This window comes from Cyprinodon tularosa, unplaced genomic scaffold (genome assembly GCF_016077235.1).
Source record: "Cyprinodon tularosa strain WSP-4 unplaced genomic scaffold, ASM1607723v1 ctg144, whole genome shotgun sequence".
NCBI lineage: Eukaryota > Metazoa > Chordata > Actinopteri > Cyprinodontiformes > Cyprinodontidae > Cyprinodon > Cyprinodon tularosa.
In genome coordinates, this window is record NW_024038265.1 from 916,994 (window position 1) to 940,257 (window position 23,264).

The 23,264-nt window shown below is 37.9% G+C and overlaps 1 protein-coding gene across 1 annotated transcript; it reads right to left on the reverse strand.

The window, feature by feature from the left end:
• Nucleotides 1-904: 904 nt before the first annotated feature.
• On the reverse strand, nt 905-18,580 carry LOC119779207 (serine-rich and transmembrane domain-containing protein 1). The gene is made up of 2 exons (XM_038278782.1): nt 18,242-18,580; nt 905-2,321 (listed from the first exon to the last, which is right to left on the reverse strand). The coding sequence occupies exon 2, from the start codon at nt 2,314-2,316 to the stop codon at nt 1,972-1,974; it is 345 nt and encodes a 114-aa protein (XP_038134710.1). The 5' UTR covers nt 2,317-2,321; nt 18,242-18,580; the 3' UTR covers nt 905-1,971.
• Nucleotides 18,581-23,264: the final 4,684 nt, after the last annotated feature.

Below are 23,264 nucleotides of genomic sequence, written 5' to 3' on the forward strand. Positions count from 1 at the left end.
AACAAAGTAAAACAAATGGAGTCAGTGTTTGTTCCCAATTTCTCTTGTTTAAATGTAATTATAGTTACTCAGAGGAGCTGTAGTTTTATAGCGGCAGATTTATTTGTATTTAGGGTCCTTACTAGTTTCTGGACGACATAGTTATGTTTTTTGAGTTAGAAAGAAAAACATGAGAAAGAACTAAATGCTCAAGTTAAAATTAGTAAATAAAATACATTTTTTAGTCATAATTAGCTATTGTACGTTCAACTTTTGGACAATCATCAATACTTTTGATTGAGAGGGGTACTCGTGGTTAGAAAACATTCCCAAAGGGGTACACAAGTCAAAAATGAGAAACACTGATCTAAATGATTAATAGAATAATATCTAGTCATGATACATTTTTATCATAACTAAAAATGTATCACAACATGCATAAAAGATATGATAAATGCACACCCCTTATAAAATATGAAGTTTCCTAAATTGTAGTTTGTAAAATCTGCTTTGATCAGATGAGGATTGGGTTCTTTTAGGTTTTATTCAGTTTTTTCAGTTCTTTCATTCAGAGATGTTCAGTCCTGGGACTCGATGGATAATTAACAAAACATGTTAGTAAGCTTAGAATAAAACAAAGATGAAACAAACCTCTTGATGACCCCTGTTTGGTAGAGTGGAAGACCTTTGAAGCTGTACGTCTGTTTGCTCTTCCATCACCCTTGGGTGTCCTGTCAAACCGCATTATGATCTCTTTGACATATCAGGCTGTGTTATCTTAAAAATCTTATCAAATCTGCTAGAAAACTACATGAAAAAGCAAAGGGTCTTCTATTGGCAGAGGGGTTGTACAAAGTAATACAGTGATAATCGTGTCAGTAGGGATTTGTGTCTCACTGAAAAAATATGGAATGTATAATGAAGATTTTTTTTTTATCAGAATGAGATTTATGCTATTACAAAATAACAGATTAGATTTGAAATTTTTATATGTTTTTACAGATGTATGTCTTGGTTGCTGCATAAGACAGACAGAGCCATGTCTGTTTTTTATAAACTTGTCAACCCCCCACCTCTCGGCTTTAAGTCCAGTTCTGAAGCCTGTCTACTTTCTTCCACTCAACTAGAACCCTGAATTTTTCTCCTAAATTCTGCCAGACTGTCCAAACTGTTGCTCGACTTGCTGAACATGAGAAGTGACCTTTACCAGGTTGTCATCCAGGCGTAGAGAAAAGACCTGACAGCTTCAAAGAACCCCACCAGCCCCCCCATCCACCCCCCACCAACACTTCAGGTTTGTTGCAAACCTGGCTCAGGCACTGCGGGAGCTGACAGGCAAGAGAAGGTAACGTCTGCAGACCTGTCTATCAAGGCTGGGATTTCATCTTGGAGTTTGTGCTGCTTTTGACCTGTTCTTTACAGCTGTGCTCCTATCAGAAACTCTGCAGCTATCATTCTCCTCTGTGTATTCTGCTGTCTGCACACTCTGTGGGATTATCTACCAGTTTTCAACACAGCCTTTCTGTTCAAATAAAGAACATATATGCAGCTGAGGGACTCATCTCTTTACAAAGTAGAGATCTTTAATATTTTAGAATGCTAAAATTTGCAATGCAAACTACAGACATAATCAGTAATGATTTACAAAGCTGCTAAAGTGAATATGACAGAAAAAGGATTGAAGACAAAAAGGATAATTGCCATTGCGTTTCCCTGCACAGGGAAAACATTCATCTGGTTCGTTTGTTGTTAGTCAAGTTTAGCAGAATATTTTGACTTTCGACCTTTATAACCTCCAATGTGGCTATACAGTGCATAAACACACCATATTCACTGATCCGCCAGGATTAAAGTATACATGCATGGGAGGATATTATTATTCCATCAGTTTATTTTGCAAAGGTTTTCTTTTTCTCATTGTTGAGCATGCTTTCTCGCTCAGTAAAGAGAAAACAGGGTGTTTATACATGAGTCTGTAAGCTATGAGTTCCCTCAAGTGGAGAGCGCGGAGATGGTGGACCTCTGAGAGGAGATGCTGCAGATCTCCATGTTGGTGAAGGAGCTCCCTCCCTCGCTGCTGCAGTCAGGGACTGAGGAAGACGAGGATATGATGTTCTTCAGCCTGTGGAGGGAAATGATGAGCAGCGTCAGCAGGAACACCAGCAGCCCCAGGAAGAGCCACACGTACACATAGACGTTGCCCTGGCGACCTCCTGGGGGGGAGGCGCCTGCGGATGTGGAGGCAGACGTTGGGGAGAAACGGAGAAAAGTCCCGTTATCTATCGGAGCTCCTCCAGTCTTGTTGTTTTCTACCAGTAGGACATCCATTCCTGACATCCTGGCTGACGTTTTGACATGGAGGAAAAAAAGGGAGAAGAGTTTTATTACTAAGATCCAGAAACTCACAAAAGTTATAACATCAATTTATTAGACAACCTCATATACCATATACCCCTTTTTGTTTTTTGTTTTTTTACAATGACAGACATTTGCTGACAAAGGAGCTATCCTCATCTAACCTCAGAATCAGTCTATTTATTTTGACAATAACTCTAGATTTCTCCTGCAATTCATATTTTGGAGCAATATACACTCACCGGTCACTTTATTAGGTACCCCATGCAAGTAACGAGTTGGACCCCCTTTTGCCTGCAGAACTGCCTCAATTCTACCTGGCATAGATTCAACAAGGTGCTGGAAGCATTCCTCAGGGAGTTTGGTCCATATTGACATGATGGCATCACACAGTTGCCGCAGAATTGTCGGCTGCACATCCATGATGCGAATCTCCCGTTCCACCACATCCCAAAGACGCTCTATTGGATTGAGATCTGGTGACTGTGGAGACCATTTGAGTACAGTGAACTCATTGTCATGTTCAAGAAACCAGTCTGAGATGATTGCAGCTTTATGACATGGCGCATTATCCTGCTGAAAGTAGCCATCAGAAGTTGGGTACATTGTGGTCATAAAGGGATGGACATGGTCAGCAACAATACTCAGGTAGGCTGTGGAGTTGAAACAATGCTCAATTGGTACCAAGGGGCCCAAAGAGTGCCAAGAAAATATTCCCCACACCATGACACCACCACCACCAGCCTGAACCGTTGATACAAGGCAGGATGGATCCATGCTTTCATGTTGTAGACGTCAAATTCTGACCCTACCATTCAAATGTCGCAGCAGAAATCGAGACTCATCAGACCAGGCAACGTTTTTCCAATCTTCTATTGTCCAATTTCGATGAGCTTGTGCAAATTCTAGCCTCAGTTTCCTGTTCTTAGCTGAAAGGAGTGGCACCTGGTGTGGTCTTCTGCTGCTGTAGCCCATCTGCCTCAAAGTTCGACGTACTGTGCGTTCAGAGATGCTCTTCTGCCCACCTTGGTTGTAACGGGTGGTTATTTGAGTCACTGTTGCCCTTCTATCAGCTCGAACCAGTCTGTCCATTCTCCTCTGACCTCTGGCATCAACAAGGCATTTCCGCCCACAGAACTGCCGCTCACTGGATGTTTTTTCTTTTTCGGACCATTCTCTGTAAACCCTAGAGATGGTTGTGTGTGAAAATCCCAGTAGATCAGCAGTTTCTGAAATACTCAGACCAGCCCTTCTGGCACCAACAATCATGCCACGTTCAAAGTCACTCAAATCACCTTTCTTCCCCATACTGATGCTCGGTTTGAACTGCAGGAGATTGTCTTCACCATGTCTACATGCCTAAATGCACTGAGTTGCCACCATGCGATTGGCTGCTTAGAAATTAAGTGTTAACTAGCAGTTGGACAGGTGTACCTAATAAAGTGACCGGTGAGTGTATATATTCATATAAAAACACTTATTTAAGCCACATGGATCAGGGTTAATCTAATTATAACAATTATAGCAACATAACTTTAATTTTGCACCCTAAAAATCTCCCCTATATGGGAGAAATCCCTCGGTGTGAACAACTGTTAGAAATATTAAGAGTTTGTCAAAAAAACAGAAATCCGTTGAATGGAACATAGCAAATGTGTGAGGAAGCTCATGTTCATGTTTACATTAACTTTTGAATATTTATTTATTTTTTTGTTAAGCTGGCAAAAGGAAACTGTCACGGTGTAACAGGAGGCTTGAAAAAGCAAATGCAAGTTATTTCACTTAAATTACTTATATGTTTATATATTCTATGATACCCCCACTGCCCCACTACTCTTTAGGGCTTAAAAATGTAAGCTCACAGACCCACGCAATTTAACTAAGGTAACACTAAAAAGAAGAATGATAAAATATTGTTTATGTGCAAAGTTGTAGAGTTTTTACATTTTAATCTTTAAAAGATAAAAAAATTAAAATCTCCCATTCCTTTAAAATGGCCAACATGCAGCACCACGACTTTAATCACTCACAAACAAATATTACAGGTTTTGCACAGGTTGCACTGAGACAACATGAAAAGAAAAACATTTAAAAGGCACCATATAAAAACTATTATGAAATAGTCATTTCAATAATCTCAAGGAAATCTTTTTGTAAATGGTCAAAATGTATTTTATATCAGGTTTTTATGCTAAGTATGAAAATTAGTATGGGAGACAGAACTGTCGGTACAAGCAAAAATTAATATTTCTTAATTTTTAGGAAGAAGAAATCCTTATTCAGTTATGAACCAACCTTTCCTCATAGTTAAATGACCAGCAGGGGGAGCACTAGTCCTACCAAAGTCCTGTCAGACCTCTTGCCTCCAGCAGTGCTCATAAATGAAGGCATTATCTGATTAAATTAAAGCCTCATAATCAGCTTTCACAATGACAACTGAGCACAAACCTTCCTCCTCTGTGTATTAATACAGCTCATAATGTTGGATCACAAATCACTACTTGGAATGAGGAGAGGCTTGAGAAATGGAGAGAGAGTAATTTGTATTTGGTTCACGGTGCTCTTGTGTCTTGACTTGATCTATGACAGTGAGGAGAGAGTCACTTCAAAGGAGGGAATAAATGACCATGACAAGAATGAAAGCAAAAGGTCAGCACACACTTTTCATCAGTGGTGGTGTGTGCGCCTACTTTGCTCTTATCTGTCAGCTATGTCCTCCCTTTTCTATTCTCTTTTTCTCTCCATTTCATTATTCATTTTTCAGCATGGCCCTTATTGCCATCATTCCTGGCCACTTGCTTCATATTTAGGCGAAAGTGTTCAAATATATTTTTGCTCTGCAGAAGCCGTTTGAACTGCATTAACAGCATGTGTGGGCCTCCATTAATGGAGCAATTTCAATATTTATGTGCAGAATGGAAAGGTAGCAAATAGAAAAAAACACTAAATGCATTTTAAAAAGGTTACCACTGTCTGATTGCTGGAGTTGTTACCAATTGTTATCATAAATCCTCATCTGAGTTGAGAGAGGCACCTTGGAAAAACGCATAATCAGAACTTAAGAGCTCTGGGTAAGTAGGTAGGTAACTAATATTAGGTTCTGATTTATATGGAGCCCCAGAACTGACATAGGAGAAAAAAGAGATACATCATGCACATTTGTGGCCAGGAAATAGTAATTTGCTCCCAGGAAAAGATGTTTTGTTTCCACAAAATACTAATTCGTTGCTACAAAATACTAATTTGTTTGCATAAAATAATAATTTGTGGCCACAAAATGTAACTTCTTGGCAAAATACTAAAGCATAATCTCCCTACACACAGCACACTGTTTCAAAAGAACAAATGCATCTCACTAATGACAATTTTTTGAAACATCAAACTTCTCAGAATGTCTGTGTAGCTCATTCCCAGCCAGAAATAAAACTCGATCAGGCTATCTCTGTTCATCACATTTTGTTCCTCTGAGAAGGTTTGCTGTGTGTAGGAAGATTATGCTTGTCTAGCAACTCTAGATCCATCTCTGTGACCGTGATATCTTGCAGACGCGCTATTGTTGTTTTGGAAAATAAACACTTCCGTCAGTGCCGCCGAAGTTCTCGTGACCATCCGCCAAAGTTCTCGCGAGTTCTCAAATACTGTAGGCTTCTCCTTGCACTTTGGTGTGAAACTGCTGTGCGTCCCTAGAAATTCCAAACCGACGGTGCAGAAACATACCAGCAAAACTGGTTCGCAACCAGACCCAAGCGACATTTAATGTGTGCAGTTGCAGAAGAGGTTTAGCCTCACAGGAAGTGACATATTTTGGAATGTTATCCAATCAGAGCTCCACTTTTTCGCTGCTTACCTCAATAGACCGAGGTTCAAAACTCAACAGCGATTTCTCATAGAGGCTAAAGGTAGCATCCTGCTGCTCCAGAGTGGAGGGGGAGATCTCTTCAATGCGAGCGGGCTCAACAGCTGATTGATGTGCATCATACTCATAAAATCAGTACATATTTAATGCAGTTTAATGGCTACATTTATGTGGTTTGACAATTCATATTTTACCAATAATTGTTCGAAATTTACAGGGGAGGTTTAGCCTCCCTAATAGTCAATGAGAAATCACCGCTGGATTTTTTTATGACCCAAAATAAAGTTGAGATTTGAATTAGCAGCATCCATGTGTGTTTCTATGTGTAATGACATCCAGAAAACTAAAGGTTATCAAGACAAAACCACAGGAGTCTGGGCGTCCTTCCTTTTCTGCTGAGCACACAACAGGTGGTGGAACAGGAGCTACTGCCTCAGATTTGCTGTAATCAGATAAAGTTTTAAAGAATGCCAAACTATCATCCGATCTGTCTATAAGATGATCTTACAGCTCCATGAAGTTGTGATAGTCACAGTTGTTAAAACTATTTTTACACTTGGTTGAAATTGACACCTTCACATAAGCAGCATTGTTACATCAAACAAGTCCTGGACTGTATTAAATGTTCCCAAATCAAACATTTATTTTTTTCTAGTTAATGACGTTATGTGACTATGATGAAATCTGAATTTAATGTAAGGCTAAAAAGAAGGAAGCTTTTACTAAATAGACACATTTATTTTTCATAGCAAAAAAGGAAAAAAAAACTTGTTTACACATTTGATTGTTTTAATGAGTGGGATGATGGAGCGGAGCTGAAACAATAAGGTAAGTATCTGTGACACAGCCTCCTCTTTCCAACCAAATGAGACTGCTGCTGGAACCTGTGTTTTAGACCGAAGGTGAGAAGAGGTGCAAAAAAAATATCCGACTGGGCCCTTTAAAATTAAACTTTGCATATGAAGAAATATCATCTATAATTGTCGGATTAAGAAGCCTTTTGATTGCATTTATAGAGGATTATGGAACTTTTTTGGGAGCCTTACCATCTTCATGCAGAAGAAAACTTGCAGAATCCCTCTGTCCCCAAACTGTTTTATTTCAGCTTTCTTTTTTTCAGTTCCTTTCATCTCTTTCTCTATGGATTGCGTATTTGACAAGAACTCTACTCTCTTTAATTTGAAGCCCAAAGTAGCTTCAGGCCGGCACACACTATAATGAGGATGGATGAATTGGGGTGCCTTGTTTCTTTTTCAATCAATTTCTATTGCCCAGACTCTTATTTTCTTTTTAAAATGGTCCCCATAGTCAAACTGGGCCAATCCTTATTTTGTTTCATCAGTTTCTTTTCCCTCCAGATTATTTTCATATTATTCACTGTCAATGTACAGACAAACAAAATTTTGCATCTTCTTGTATTGGTTTATTCTCTATTTCAAAGTTTATCCCACATATTTCTTGCCAAGAGGTCTTCTTTTCTGACATCTTTACAATGTTTTGACCTTTGCCCTTTGCCTTACTTTCACACCCCTCCTTGCTGCTCTGTATGCACTGTGGTCCTACCTGATGTGTTGTTTTCAAATCAGTGGCGAAGCTTGTTTATTGTACGTTGAAGTGGCTGATAATTGTGCCTAATGATGCTTTTTGTATCCAGGCAACGACGTACGCACAGTTCTTTTTCCAGCTAATCTACTTTAAGAGGGCAAACGGCGCAGTCCCAGAGACTCTGAAGAGGTTAGACGTGCGTTCACATGCCTGCCTACGCATTGTAAATACCGCTGGTTTTAATTTCCCAAGGAAAAGCAGCACATGTAAGGTAGAGAAACACTTTAAATATTTTCGGGGTAAAAGTTTGTGAATCAAAATGTTTGTTCCCTTTCTGTATATCCCTTCCAAATGTATAAATAAAATCTGCTTCACAACCTGCTCTCTACTCCTGAAATTCAAGAAAAAAGTGGGTGCATGAGTGAAGATGAGAGATAAATTGCTCCTTTAAAAGGAACCTTGCATCAGACGGAGGATCAGTGTTTCACTGGAGTCTAAAAGACCAAGTCGTTATTCCCTCCTCTGGGAATATGCCGACTTTTCTTAAAGGTGTATGACCCTCAGAGGGCCATCTGGCTGTCATCTGTCTCCTTTGTCCTTCCAATAGCAGAACAGAAACTCTAAAGAATAGTGCATCCTAACAACAAATTCACTAATGCAATTATTCATAGATTTCCAATCTTTGCTTTTAGGAAACCTGTGACGTCCCAATAATTCTTAAAAGCAAGAATTTATAGCATTTCATTTATATTTTACAGCTTTCCTGCAGTGTCTTATGGGTGTGATGGCAGTCTTTCTGCATATGGGAGATCATTTGCTGTAAAACAAGATTTTAACTTTACACAGAAAAGGAATGATTTAAGTTTCGCTCTATAAGCTATAATTACATTTTCTATTAGCAGCTGGGACAACTGTCTTTGTTAGCCTGGGTTCACACAGACTACATTCTGGGCTCTCTGTCATGCTACAGAGCAATGAGACCTGTGGGAGTTTCACATCCATTAGAATGGCTTCCATTAATGAAGGAGAGCAGAAAGCATAGATGACAGTCTATGTGGTACATACTGTCTGCTCCATGTCCGCCCCACAAACACAGAGGATGCATCTAGAATCTGTTCATGCATCCTGACAAACTTTGAGCCAGTTTCAAGTGTTGTCAGTTTAATTACCACTATGTGAAGATGGGAACCCCCTGTATGATCAAGAAGTTGGTCAGATACCCTAGAAACCACAACAGTAAGTGTTTCTGGGTTTCAAATTTAAAACTGGAGCATCAAGTTGGGTTTGACGCAAGTTTAGGTTCAGTTTGATGCACAGGATAGTGATCAGTGGTCCGGATTCTTATTGAGATGGGGGGTGTTTTATTCCCCTGGAACACGTCAAAATATACTCAGTTTAATTACTCAAGGTCAGAGTTAACTTTTGGCCCAGAACTTTCCTTTATTTATTTCCAAATCTATTGAGTGGATTTTGTTTCATTAATCTTGTAAGCAAATAACACTTTTTTGAAATCTGGAAAAAAAGGCAATCCAGAAATGAGACTTTGAAAACATTTTAATCAAAGTATGTTTTTGCTGGAACTTTGCTTTTTTCTCAGATATATTTGTTTTTACTTTTTAAAAAAAAAGGGTATTTTATCATTTCAAATCTTATTTGCTTATACTTTTTTTTTTTTTTTTTACTGACTTTCATATTTTTAAATGTTCTTTTTTCAGTTTTCACTTTTTCAGAATGAGTTTTATGAATTGCAGTTTTTTTTTTTTTCTGGATTTTATTCTCTTTACTTATAGCCCAGTATAAACATGCCGTCTTGACACATTGAAAAAATACATAAAATACTGTTGCTAAAATTCATGCAGACCAATAGAAATGTATCTTTTCTTCTCACTCCCCAGGAAAGCCTTGAAGTGAAGAGAATGTGATCTATAAAACTCAATTTTTCATGAGACCTAACCTGAAAAATATATTTATGAACAGATAAAATATATTTTTTATAAATATCTATATATAAAAAAGAAAGAAATAGTGAAATTAAATCTGAGATAACAGCAAAGTTATTTACAAAACCTATTGTGATTAAGAAGTTTTTCTTAGTTTTATTTCTGGATTACAATTAAAATTTCCACACAAAAAAAAACATGTTCTTTGCTTGCAACCTATATGGTAAGGCACAGATCTAACCATTTGGTGAGACTAATGTGTGCTTTTAAATTTCACACAATCTCGCACTTTGCATTATAGATAAAATCTTTATATTTTTAAAATTGCCTTAAATGTTTTGTCTCATTTTCAGGATATAATTTCCTTCAGCCTCTGAGAGCTGGTGTAAAACATTATTTGTTTTGTTTTTTTTTACCTGAGGGATGCTTTTACAATATCCAGAAAATGTTTTTTATTATTTTTATTTTAGATATGTGGAGGAAAACTTATTGCTTTTTTCTATTAGCATTTGTCAACCATTGTAGTTGCCATGAAAGTCCAATTTCTTCACTATAGAATTAAGTTGGTCTACCTTGTAGGTGTCATAAAAATGTAACACTCCTCTTTAACCTAACTGATCAGAGGACTGCAACAGCCAGTGATGAGGGAGAGGCTGTGTTGCTCTGTGCTGCGTAAAATGTAAAAAAAATAAATAAATAAATATATATATATATATATATATATATATATATATATATATATATATATATATATATATATATATATATATATATATATATATATATATATATATATATATATATATCTCCATCCCTATATATACATTAAATCTGCATGGGATAGAAGAGGGCTCCTTTCTGTATTCAAAAGATTGGGGTTTGAAACAACAAAAATGCAAAGGAACCAAATGGTGAAAGAGTAAAATAACCAGCAGCCAACGTCTCTCTTCTAGCCTGAATACACAGCTAAGAAAGTGATGCAATGTCTTTTTAAAAGCACTTTAAAAAGCTCCTTGCTGTCACCATGACTGGTTCATTTATTGGAAAAAGGATTTCTCAGTGCCCAGTTGCAGTCTTTTCAAGCTTAAAATCTGACCATTCTGGTTACAACCTCATTTCTAGGGCAGCTCTAGTCTGGAATGATTAAAAAACTCTGACATCTGTCTTTCTCCAAATATTGCCATATTTTAGTAAAACCTGACAAGATGTATTATATCTAGACTCTTGACAAAAAATGTTTCTGGGGACTTCCTGATCTCTTTGACATTCAGACACTTTAACCACATTTAAAATAAAAAGAAACACGGATTAGATCCATTATGAACTGGAATTTAATTCCTTCTAGCTTTCTTATTTGTTATTTTTCTTTTTTGGTTTGTAAAAAGAACATTTTTTTGAAAGAAAAAAAGAAACCTCCCACTCATACACATTACTTTAAAAGGTGTGCTGAGAGACACTAAAAGAATATGTTTATCACATATAATTAACTGGTCCTTTTATCATTGCAATCCCATGAGAGCAAGTTGACACTCTGTGTGTGTGTATTACACAAAATTAAGCATTGTATTCATTAGTAGTCTCACTTTAGTCCATTTCAAAATAATTCTACTAGCCAGACAAAACACACACACACAAAAATAACAAGCTAACACAAAAGAGAATAATACTTATTCCTCTAACTGTAAACCAACTTGTCATTCCTTTCAAATCTTTACAGGGTAATAAACTAGTAGGGCATCAAATAGTTTGGCCCATTCAAAATACAGGCAGATTTGGTAATTATTTTACAAAATACACGATTATGAAAAAGCTTACTACTTGATAAGATGCACTCCATACTAAAGCTCTGTTGTTAGCCATGTAAAAAAAAGTGTTTCTTTTTTTAAATATAAAGCCTGTTTAAATCCCATTCAGTTGACTTGTATTTCCATTCATGTAAAGGTAAATCCTTTACTGTCCCACGATGGGGAAATTCATTCTCTGCATTTAACCCATCCCCTTGGGGACCAGTGGGCTGCCACTGTTTCGCCCAGGGAGCAGTCTGGGTTTAATGGTCTTGCTCAGGGACCCAGAGTGGCAGTCTGTGAGAATGAGTGGGACTTGAAAACAAGCAGAATTTGACAACATTCTGAGGAGGTAATTCTGACACTTGAGAGACGTGTTTAAGCAGGGATTCACAGAAAGTTGGACTGTGGCTCTTAAGAATCCCCCTTATAGATGTTAACATTTTGTTTAATGTGATAAAAGATAAATAGAACAACCTAAAAATCCTGTTCTTCGCCCACGCTCCGCTCTACAATGCTCTTTGAAATGTTGCCCATTGTCACCATTGTCAGACCTCTTTTATCTATATGGGTCTGGGTAACACTCATTTTAAACAGGCATAAAACCATTTATATTTAAAATATACAGGGATGCTGTTGGGATAAGATCATACGTCTTGTTTTCTAATCTCAGCAATTCCTTCTGGATATTTCTAAGGTGCTTTGGTGCTTCAGTCTTGGTAAATCTAAAGCTGTGATGTCAATTCCAAATCCTTAAGAGCCACTGTCTAACTTTCTGTAAATCCCTGCTTAAACACATCTAAATCGAGTGTCTGAATTACCTCCTCAAAATGTTTTCAAGTTCTGCAGACACCTAACAATGAACTCTTCATTTAATTCAGGTTGTCTGGAAAAGAGATGCAGCTGAAAGTTTAAAGATAATAGCTGTCATAGACTGGAGTTTGCAACCCCTGATCTGAAGTGTTCAGGCAGAATTATAATGTTCCACTCTTTTTAAAATGACCTTCATCCTTTTTTTTTGTTTTGCTGCAACAATTTGTTCATCCTTAAATGTGACTGAGAAACTTATCTAATAGAGCAAATAGAAAAGGAAAACAGTCCTCCTGGTTAGCTCTTTTACCCTTTGTTTAGTGTCCTTTCAACTATACTGTAGCAAAAAGCCTTTTTTCTGTTTATTTTTGGTAATTTTTCTATATTCTGCTTGTCATGTCTAGATCTAGCAATGAGTTTTTCAACAGCAGGTTAAATGTAAATAAATATTTTACGATGTGGTTATTAAGATATTGTAAAGCTTTTTCCTCAACTAACACAAAGTAAAATGTGACCTTGTTTCTGTCATGATCTTGGCACTGATGACTGGACTATTGGTTTATTTCATTCACCTGCTTAGCTCCGCCCAGTTTTCATTATCACTCATCAGATCCACCTGTTCTAGTTCCTATTTAAAGAGCTTGATCCCAGCTAACAATGGCAGATTATTCAAGCAGTAGGTGAGAGTTCTTTAGCGTAGCCAGTGTGGTTACTCTGATTGCCTGATCATGATTAGTTTGCCTGCCCCAGTTCTGATCTTGTTGCCTTATCTGTCTACGGACTCCTATTGGATTCTGCCTGCAAATGACCTTGGCTCTGTGTCCCGACCCCAGCTTGGATTTGACCTTCGGTACCTCTTCAGATCTCTTATCATTTGGCCTGGACTTCTGCTTCCTTATCGACACCGGCTTTGGATTCTCCTTCCAGATACTTCTGCTCTTCTTCATCTGGTGGCTTAGCTTGTCGGTCTGCTCTGCAGGACCTTTTGCTTTGACTCCTGGAACTCTCTGGGCGGCTTCTGCCTCATGCCGTGGAAAATCATCCAACTGAATTCCATTCCTTCCTCTGGGCTTGGAATGAACTTAATACCCGGTTAGTGACTCACATGCACGCTATCGTTCCCTGTCAGAGTTGCATGGTCACTAACCCGAGTTTTTCTCTCTACAGTGATTCCAGCCATCTAGTCCTAGCTGATGAGACGCAGATTACTGAGCAATTAATAAACGATTTTTATAAATCACTTCGGTCTGTCTGCCTGAATTCTGGGTCCAAGGTTCTGAATCCTGCAGTATCTAGTTTTAAAATGAATACATTTCCAAAGAGGGCAGATATTTGTGCTCCTATCGGGCTCTCTTTATGATTTCTCTAAGTCTTGCACCCTTCTTTAAACTTTTTAAAACCACTGTGTCTTCAGTTTCTAAGGCCCTGCCAACAGCAGCTGAACCTCCTGAAGATGCTGCTGCTCGACTGAAAAACGACTGAACGCCATTCCTTTGGATCAAACTTCCCTGGGCTTTACTGCCTGTAACTTGAATTTAAATCCTTCTTAATTAAGCCATGAAAGACTATCTCTTTGCTTCCCTAGAAACGTGAACTTTTGTCAGTTTGGGTTGTCAGCATTCAGATTTTCATATTTCTTCTTAAATTAAATATCCCAACCTGCAGCCTATTAGTGGCTCCTTGCAGACATATTCCTGCTCTTCTCAAAAAAAAAAGAAAAAAAGTCTTTTGTCAGCTATTTAACTGTCAGCACAGTTTTCTTTGCTCTGTCTTTCCTTTAAACTAGCCTGTCTGCCTCTTAAAATAATCTTCCAGGATTTCTGTAAATTCAAGCTTTAGTGCGTTTTGTCCCCTATCCAGCTGTATGTGTGGTGAACTTTGACTCTCGGAGCTCAAGCTTTTCCTTCATCTGCTCGGTCTCCTCAAACAGTCCTATTCATTGTTAGAGAAGCACATTCAGCCAAAACTCCTCCAGAGACTTTGTGCCGCATAGCTTCCTCTGTTCCACTTTCTCAATCTGTCTCCTGCATGCTTCTCATTTTTTTCTCCTCCATCTCTGTATAATCTTCAATGTCAATGTCCTATATGTATTCAGCTCAGGTTATCTTTAATATATCCTGAAAAACTGTAGATTATATGGTTTTGGAAAATAATTTTGATCGTTTTAAATAAACATCATAAAAAATTGTGATTCAGAAAGAAACATTTTTCAAAAACCTCCATTTTGAACATTCTATTGACTTTTTCTGAATTTCTGGAATTCTTCCAGACAAAAAAAATTAATAAATGCTAGGAATAACATACTATACATTTAATGCCAGCAGGTTATTTTCTGACTTTATTGAAAGGTTTTGATCTTTAAATATGGCAGTCTTACCACCACCATAGTGTCTCATATCAACCTTTTATTTCAGTCATGAAACAATTACCCTGTAAAAAATAACCATAGCATTGCCTTCCTTCTTAATAGCAATGAAGTACACACAATTTAGCACTATATTAGCAAGGTTGCTCCTCATATATGCCATGTAGGGACCACATTGATTGCATAATCAACACAGATGCATAATCTCTAAGGCTCATTCTTCGCCTTTACTCATACTGCACCTTTTCAAATGAGAGGAATCCTAAGTGCTTTAAACCACATTAGGCCAATCTCCGACTGCTGGTGGTGAGCTGAACTGTAGTCACAGCTGACATGGGGCACACTGACAGTAGCAAAACTGCAATGCCCAGGCATCACTGGGACCTAAGACCATCCATCAGTGCATTCAGTTCACTCCTCTCTTTACTTCCTGTTTTCCCTTTGTTTGTATTTTTGTCACTGTTGTATCTCTTGGGATCAATTATCCAGTTTCTAATTATTTTTATCACTTATGCTAGTTCTTTAAAGTACTTGTTTGGTTTAGTAATTTCCTTTAACCTTTCACAGGTGATTCGTGCTTTAATTGTTACAGTAGTTACCATTTTGTAATCGGTTCCCCTGCTCCTTGCTTTGTCATTGCTGCCTGAGCTTAAATGCCTCTGCTCAGTTGTTGTGTTACTTGTTCCTCCTCATATAATCTGTCCAATCATGTTCTGGGTTCGCTTTCTGCTGTCAGTTAGTTAGCTTTTCATTTAATAAAATCAGAGGTAAAGTATCTACGTGTCCATGCCTTTGTTCTAACCTGTTTTTATTGTCATAATGCCCTTTTTGTTGGGGTTTTGTGACCTATTCCTTTCCTGTCTTCAGGTAGACTTGACTTCTGCATTGCAGTTGTTTTTCAGAGTGCACAGGTTTGCCCATATTTTAATGCTTTTACCCTCTCCTCACTAGCTCCTTGTGAGTCCCAGAATCAATTTGAACATTCTCCTGCTGACCTATAAATGCCATAATGGACTTTCACATCTCTGACCTACTTCCGGCTTATGTTCCTTCTTGCGGGGCCAAGATCATTGGATTGGCTATTTTCCGATTTTCACAAAAAACAAGGATGAAGCTCAGAGGTGATCAGGCTTTTTCATTCATGGCTGCAAAATTCTGAAATATTCTCCTTTCCTAAACTAGACAGGCTTCTCCAGTTTTGGTTTTTATGCCTCTTACAGAAAAACATCTGTTTTCCCTAACATTCGACTCAGGGTGTGTTGTTGAGAGTAATGTATTACTCTGTGTTCTCCAATGACGTGGTTGTTTAAACGCGTTTTATTTTACTTTTAGCCCCCTATTTTTCAACTTTCAACTCATTTCTAACTGACATTTCGATGCAGAATGAACCCGAAAAGAACTTATATTTCAACCATAGTCATGAAACATTTAGTTTATGATTCAGTATTCTTTTCAAACCATTGTTTGGTAGCTTTATCATAAGACAAAATCCACTTAAAGCCACAGATTTGGAAGCCTAAAACATAATCTGATAATCTAGGTTAAATCTATAACCCACCTATTTTTTGCAACTTTAACCATGTTTTATAGTAGGACCCAAAAGGGTTTTATAACCCACCACATTTTAGAGTCTGTAGTTGTAAAGTATAAATAGTTTAATGTTACGCCTTAAAAATGTGCTTTAAACAATTTAGATAAGTCTACTACTTAAAGTAAATTCTGTACAAACCTTTCAATATGTTCCATAATGACTTTGCAATAATCGCAAAACAACTTAGATTTATCACACCTTTATTCACTTGTTCTGTTTTTCCCCCCCACTAATTCCCATGTTATTATTTTATTTTTATTATTTAATTCAGGGACTCTGTGTGGAGCTCCCTGCTGTTTCTAATTAAGCTTCGAATATCTACAACACAAAGTAGCCTAGAGATAACTGTAACAATCCCTGTTTGTAGAGTTTGCAAATATTTACTGAAATACAAACTTCCCAGAGGGACTTATTCTCACCGTCTGATCAGTCCTGCTGTTAGATCTCTCACTCATGAATAATGCACGAGATCTAGATGTGGCCAAATGTCACTGCATTTGGGCCGTTTTCTCTGACTGTATGCATGTCTGTTCTTGCTCTCTCATACTGTACTTGCATTACACGGCTGAAAAATAAAATTAAAGATAAGCCTACAACACAAATTTACGTATGTTCACACACCTATGAAAAATGTCCAAATTTTCATGTTGCAAATATGCAAGCTTTACTCAAATAGTAGATTCATCTGAAAAAGAAAAGGCAGGAGATAAAAGCAGCCTGAATTCCAACCATGTCAAGAATCCCATCTTCTGAGCCAGATCAACTAAAAACAGACCTCAAGCTTAACCTCATGAATTCCAAACGACTACTGCAGCCCCAAATACCACAGATAACCCATGCAGGGGTGGGGGATATCCAGGGATGATCAAAGTGTAAAGAAAAGTGATGCTTCAGTCAGCATCACAGGCTTAATACATTTTCTTTTTCTTGTTAAACAACAATTGGTTTCTCTCCCGCTTGGTTTGCCAATAAAGAACAATCATGGCTTATAGTTTGGAGAAAGAGATGATAGGATCCACAGACAATAGTCTTGGCGGTTTATTCATTGCTTCTTTCTTTTTTTTTTTTCTTTTTTAACATGTGAATGACACAATCTCCCAGCAGCACACCTGAATGCACTCAGAGCCGCAGCAGGGGTCAGGCACTCTGTAAGCGGGGCTGTTATGTGATTCTCTCAGATATGCAGGGCATTAAAGTGTGTCGATTTCAAAAGGCGCAAATTGGGACGACGTTTCAAAGGACCTGCAAAATGCTTATGATAATTGACAGTGAGGTAAAATGAGCGGAGACCCACGCAGGCTGTCAGAAACTGTGATCCAATTGAATAGAAAATATTAGACTTGTTTTTTTTTTTTTTTCATTTTTGGTCAATGGCCAGCGAAGATAATGAGCTGTATTGCTTTGATGTGTGTGTGTTTTGTGTCATCCCCCTGGTAAAGCGTACTTTTACACCTTCCTCTCATATTCCTCTCTTAATTACCCCTTATGCTTCAGAGTGTAGCCTACTGTAGCTGCACCTTCAAGTTTGATACTGACACAGTATCTTTGAGCAGCCTGTTTACTCTCTGTTTATTACCATGCGCATGGTGAGTCATACAAGATTTTAAACACAAACTAAACCTTGTTTTGTTCTCATTACCCTGAGAGGACACTTCCATTTTTTCCTCCCCCCTCTAGGGATGCAATCACCCAACTCATCACCACTACCCCATTAAAAGCTTGTTCCTTTTGCCTAGGTTTGAGAATGAATGCCTCCATGAATATTTGCCCCACTCTTACATTAACCTTGTTAACTGGATGCAGCAACACAGTGCAGTGTTTAAATTTCCTGATTTTCTTTCCTCTTCTCTTCCATCCTCAAAGTACTGTTAGTTTTTTTTTTGTAAAATCCCCTTTTGCATACCAATTTAGCTCCTTTCTTTGCTCATGTTGCCTTTCACCAAACTGTTTGCAAACTTCCCAATATAGGCATCCACATTTTTTTTCTCCACACATAAAAGAAAAATAGTTACATACCTCAATATATGCAGTTTTCTTCTCTTTGCTCACTTTGTGCAGAAATCCATCCCTTCTTCAGGCTTGCAGCAGGGTAAAGATCTCCTTCCCCTCAGATTTCCCCTGTTTCTTCCCGTCTCCCTCTCAGTCATTCAGTGCAGAAAGGTTTCCCAGCTGCAGTGGACGCTGACAGATGTGGGTCGTCTCTGTGAATGGGGATACACAAACAAATGGTCCTGCCTAACAGTGGCTGTAGTGATACTGCCTTTTTTCCCCTGGAGAAGTGCTGGAGAGGAAAGAAGAGGCAGCGTAGTGCTCATTCTACTCCCATCCCCTCTCTGTGACTCTCTTGTCTCCACCCTTCCCGCTCTCCTCTGCTTGCTCATCACCTTCACAATCTCACCAACAGTGAAATCTGGTGCCTGTGCTCGTTTCTCCAAAGTAAGGACACTGCCTTTGCAGAAGTATTTTGATATTCATTAATGTGACAAAAAACTTTAATGATCCGTTTGAAGTCCTGCAAGTAAGATAGATTACTAAAATCTGAAAGTGTGTTGTGCATTTCTACTGTATATTTTTCTATAGTTGATCCAAGCAAAATTCTTTTGGATCATTAGCTCAGATTGACATTAAATGTAGCCATTAAGCATTAAAGACAATAACATACCCTCAATATGTAGGCATGTTTATCATTATAAAACAAGAACACAACAAAATAAGTTTGAAGTTATATTGGGTTGTGTGCGTGTTCCCTTTGTTTTTCTGAGCAGTGTATAGTCATTTTGTAAAGCAGCTACAGTTATTCTTTCTAAAATGTTTAAGCTTTTCACTTGCCAATGCTTTTTATGTTAACCTCACAGTATTTTTTTTTATCTTGTAGAGATATGTTTTTCCTCTCTGCTGTGCAGTTTAATGTTATTTTCTTTTTCTTTTTTATATTATTTAGTCTTTTGCATACCTGTAAGCTTTCTTTAACTTGCTTTAGCCACTTTCAGCTCTGAATTTCCCCATTGTGGTACAATCAAGCTGTTTCTCTTCTATCATTTTTATCGCTTTTGGAGCAGATTCCCAGTTGGATTTAGATTTAGGTTTTTACTAAACCTCCCTAGCTTGTGATTATCCTTTAATCTAAACCATTCAATTTTAGTTCTGTCTGTGTGTTTTGAGTGACTGTTCTACTGAAAAGTGAAGGTCTGTCTGAGTTTTAAATTCAATTTTCTGCAGCCCCAGGATTGACCTGTATTTAGCTGCATTCATCTTACTCTGAACAACTCTGATCAGCTTCACTGTCCACCTGAAGATGAGTTTCAGTGCATCCTGATGCTGCTACTAGGTAGGTGTGTTCAATTTCATGTGAATTGTTCTATCACACCTAGCTCTTTCATATGTAACTAAAAACATATACATGTATATGGTCTCACAGATTTGTGGATTGTGAATCTGTAGATATCTGCAGCTCCTCCAGAGTTACCCTTCGACCTCTCGTATAGATAATCTATTTAAAATTTTTAGAACCTGTCTGCCAGTTTAAAGGGTTGCAATTTTTTTATACTCTTTCCATATGTCTACGTATAACCCCAAGGCCCGCAGGCTGAATCTGGTCCATTACAGCAATTTATCCAGCTCTTAGGAGTCAAAATAGGTGAGCCATGTCATAAAATAGAGATGTATGTACTTTCAAAATGTACAAAGTGGGTAAAACTAATAAATAAAGGGAAATAATTATTATAACACCAGACAAGTGTATTCTTAGTAAATGATCAAACATGTTGTCTATGCAGCTGCAACCTTCCCTTTTAAAGATTGCATAAAGCTGAAGTGACCCAGAAAAAAATATTTTGACACCCCTGTCTGTGTGATTAATTGAACAGAATTCTGTGAGACATTAAAAGCCTATTATATTTTCATAACCTAACCCTGCTATAAATTATCCACATCCTTCTCTCTGACTTGTCTGCTTTGCTCCTTGCTCTTCATGATGCTGTTAGTTACTTATTTTTTCTTACAAGCCCCTAAAGCCCTCATTGATATTAAATCTACCAATTAGGTAACTTTTAAAAGTAGCCGGTTGCAGAGTAGAGGAACATAAATGCAAAAACATCATGTCACATTCCCAGAAACAAATCAAATTCAATTAAAACACATTTAAATGTTTTATATTAATGTAGCAAAAGGTGGAAAAAAGTGCTTAAGCACTGTAGATTGAAAAGGGCAAAAAAGCTCTTCAAATTTTACATCAAAAGGTGACTGATACTCAGCTGCAAACGTAGCTCATTAAAAGTCACTCGAACAAACATATGCCTCAAGAAGAAGAATCAGTGTCCAATAATTCTTATTTCCTGAGATTTTTCATCCCATTCAACTCTTGACTTTTCACTTTAACAATCGACAGCAAGCTGTCAGCTAACAATGTAAATTCTTTAAACAAATATTTTTATATGAGCTAAAAGTGCAATATGTCTTTTATGAATCTTTCACACTTTTTCCTCAGCTGTCCAAATAAAGATCATTCTATTCTTAACTGTGTCACTTATTGGGCAGAAAAAAAAAAAAACAGAATGACATTTCCCTCCCTCTCTACTAAGCTGTCAAGGTGTGCAGATTTATCAGGACAAGTTTTCAAAAGTATAACAGGGGTTCGATCCTCAAGCGAGTCTGGTGGCTGTCACAGTTTCTATGTGTGTTGCTTCCAGAAGCCAGTCCTCCTCATGCTCCAACCCAAACACCTGCTACAGTATAGAACTCCACAGACCTGACTGACATCCCCGTGATTCATTGCTGCTTGAAAACATCCATCAGAAAACTTTTTTTTATTTCCCTTATGACATTTCTTCGCACATGGAGCTTTTCTCCCTTCTAAGAAGGTGTTGATTTAAACTGTCCAGGCTGTTTCCTGCTCAGTCCTTGTAGTTTTTACCTTAGTGTATGTTTACATTTCTTAAAGCCCATCTCTGCTGCTCCTGCCAATCCGAGTCTTTTTTGTTATTCTAAGCTCAGCGCCATGTGTGACACCTGGTGTTTTGACTCTTTCCTTGACTACTGTGGTACTTTGTGTTAAAGCTATTGTTGACATACATACATGTTGTGTTCTCTATGGCAATGTTGGTGTGTTTATTTAAAAACATAATAACTTTACAGCTGAATAGTTTGAACCAAATTTTTAAAACAATAATTTACATACTAAGTCTTTAAAATACAACACAAGTGTCTGAATTTAGTTTGTACTGTTTATATCCTGCTATTTCACAGCCAATGTAACTTAAAGATCCTTCACATTAAAAGCTGGGTCTACTTTGTTTCCAATTATACTTTTTTTTTTTTTTTGGGGGTTTTTACGGCACTAGCGGCTTGTCTTTTCGACAGTAGGCTGACAGGAAAAGAGGTAAGAGAGAGAGGGAGAGACATGCAGCAAAGGACCACAGGTCAGATTCGAACCCAGGTTGGCCGCGTCAAGGACTAATGCCTCTTTAAATGGGTCAGGTGCTCTAACCACTGTGCCATCTGCATGCGCCCTCACCTCAGTATATATATTTATTTATATATTTTAATATATACATATCAATATCAGTACAATTCAGTCATTCTAACACATACTGTGATAATGATAAATATAATTCAATACAGTCTAATGCTGTTTAAGATGCCAAGATGTCAAAAGTATCAATTTAGTAAAGCCAAGGGAAATGCATCGAGGCATTGCCCTCTCAGCAATTCCTCAAACAAGAAGATAGCAACAGTGGGAATGAAAGATTCCCTTCCTTTCTCAGTCTACCCCACTTTTCAGCTCTGGAGACAAGAAATTTTTCCCCATTTAGACCTGCATGTTGAGAATTATTTGGTGGATTCACTAATATCGGCTCAGAAAGAGAACATAAACAAACACACAAATCTAAAAACCCAATCCAACCCTCCGAAGCTTCCCTAAACATTAACCTACTTAAACCAACAACCTTGAAAAGCAATTTGAAATATTCAAAAATAAACAAGAATTTAGCATTGCCTAAATAGAGACGAAACCTTCCACTAGAAATGTGTTTTCTTCTTGGTTGCTGGAATCCTGAACTTCATCATGTCTCCCTTGCTTATCAAGCAGAATGAAATTTGTAGTTCGGATTCTTTCAATGGGCTCTTCTGACAAGCAGATATGTAAATACAGTTTAGATGTTTTCTATTTTTAGGGTTTATATTTATTAGGGAGAAATAGTTATTTTATATTGATTTTTGAAGTTAGCATGTAAAAAAAATTGCAATTGTGTGTACATCTTAAATGCACTATACCTGAGTGTAAAATCATTCCCATATTAAGGGCTGGGTATACTCCCGCAGCAGTGTGTCGCAGTGAGCGTGTCGCAGATATTTTTGATTTATGCCCAATATTGAAGCGCTGTCTGCACTATGTTACTCCACGCCACAACGCAAGAGGGACAATCAGGAACTAGCTGTGGGTCTAGATACGGCCGAGGCGGTGAGGAAATGGGGGCAGACGATCTGCCGACCTCACACGCAGACGACCTGGTTTCTGAGTATAAATCAGCCTTTAGGGTGGACTTTCGGGCACAGTAAGCATATATAAGAGCTTGTATGAACAGCAACTTTAAAACAGAGCATGCACAATGAGAAATAGGCTTGTTCATGCTCTAGCACGCGTTTAATAGGCGTTCCCACTGGGGGAGAAGGTACAAGGTTTTGCATGTGCATTTTTCTTTAAAGTGAGAGGGCGGGGCTTTTAAAAAATTCACGAAAATCATCCATTATGCCTTAAATGGCAAAGCAGCAATTGACAAAGCAGTTGTGGTTGACATAGCAATACCAAATGCTTGCAATATCAGGAAGAAGCACTATGAGAAACTGGAGAAATACCAGGGGCTCAGACAAGAGCTGGAGAAGATCTGGAAGGTCGAGGCATCATTTTTGCCTGTGGTCGTTGGGGCACTCAGGGCAGTGACGCTCAAACTGGAGGAGTGGCTAAAGCAGATCCCTGGAAATACATCAGACATATAGGTCCAGAAAAGTGCACTTCTAGGAATTATACTGCACAGAACCC

Excerpts from the sequence above, each read along its gene's own strand:
- LOC119779207 (XM_038278782.1), bottom strand. The coding sequence starts at position 2,316 with ATGTCAGGAATGGATGTCCTACTGGTAGAAAACAACAAGACTGGAGGA.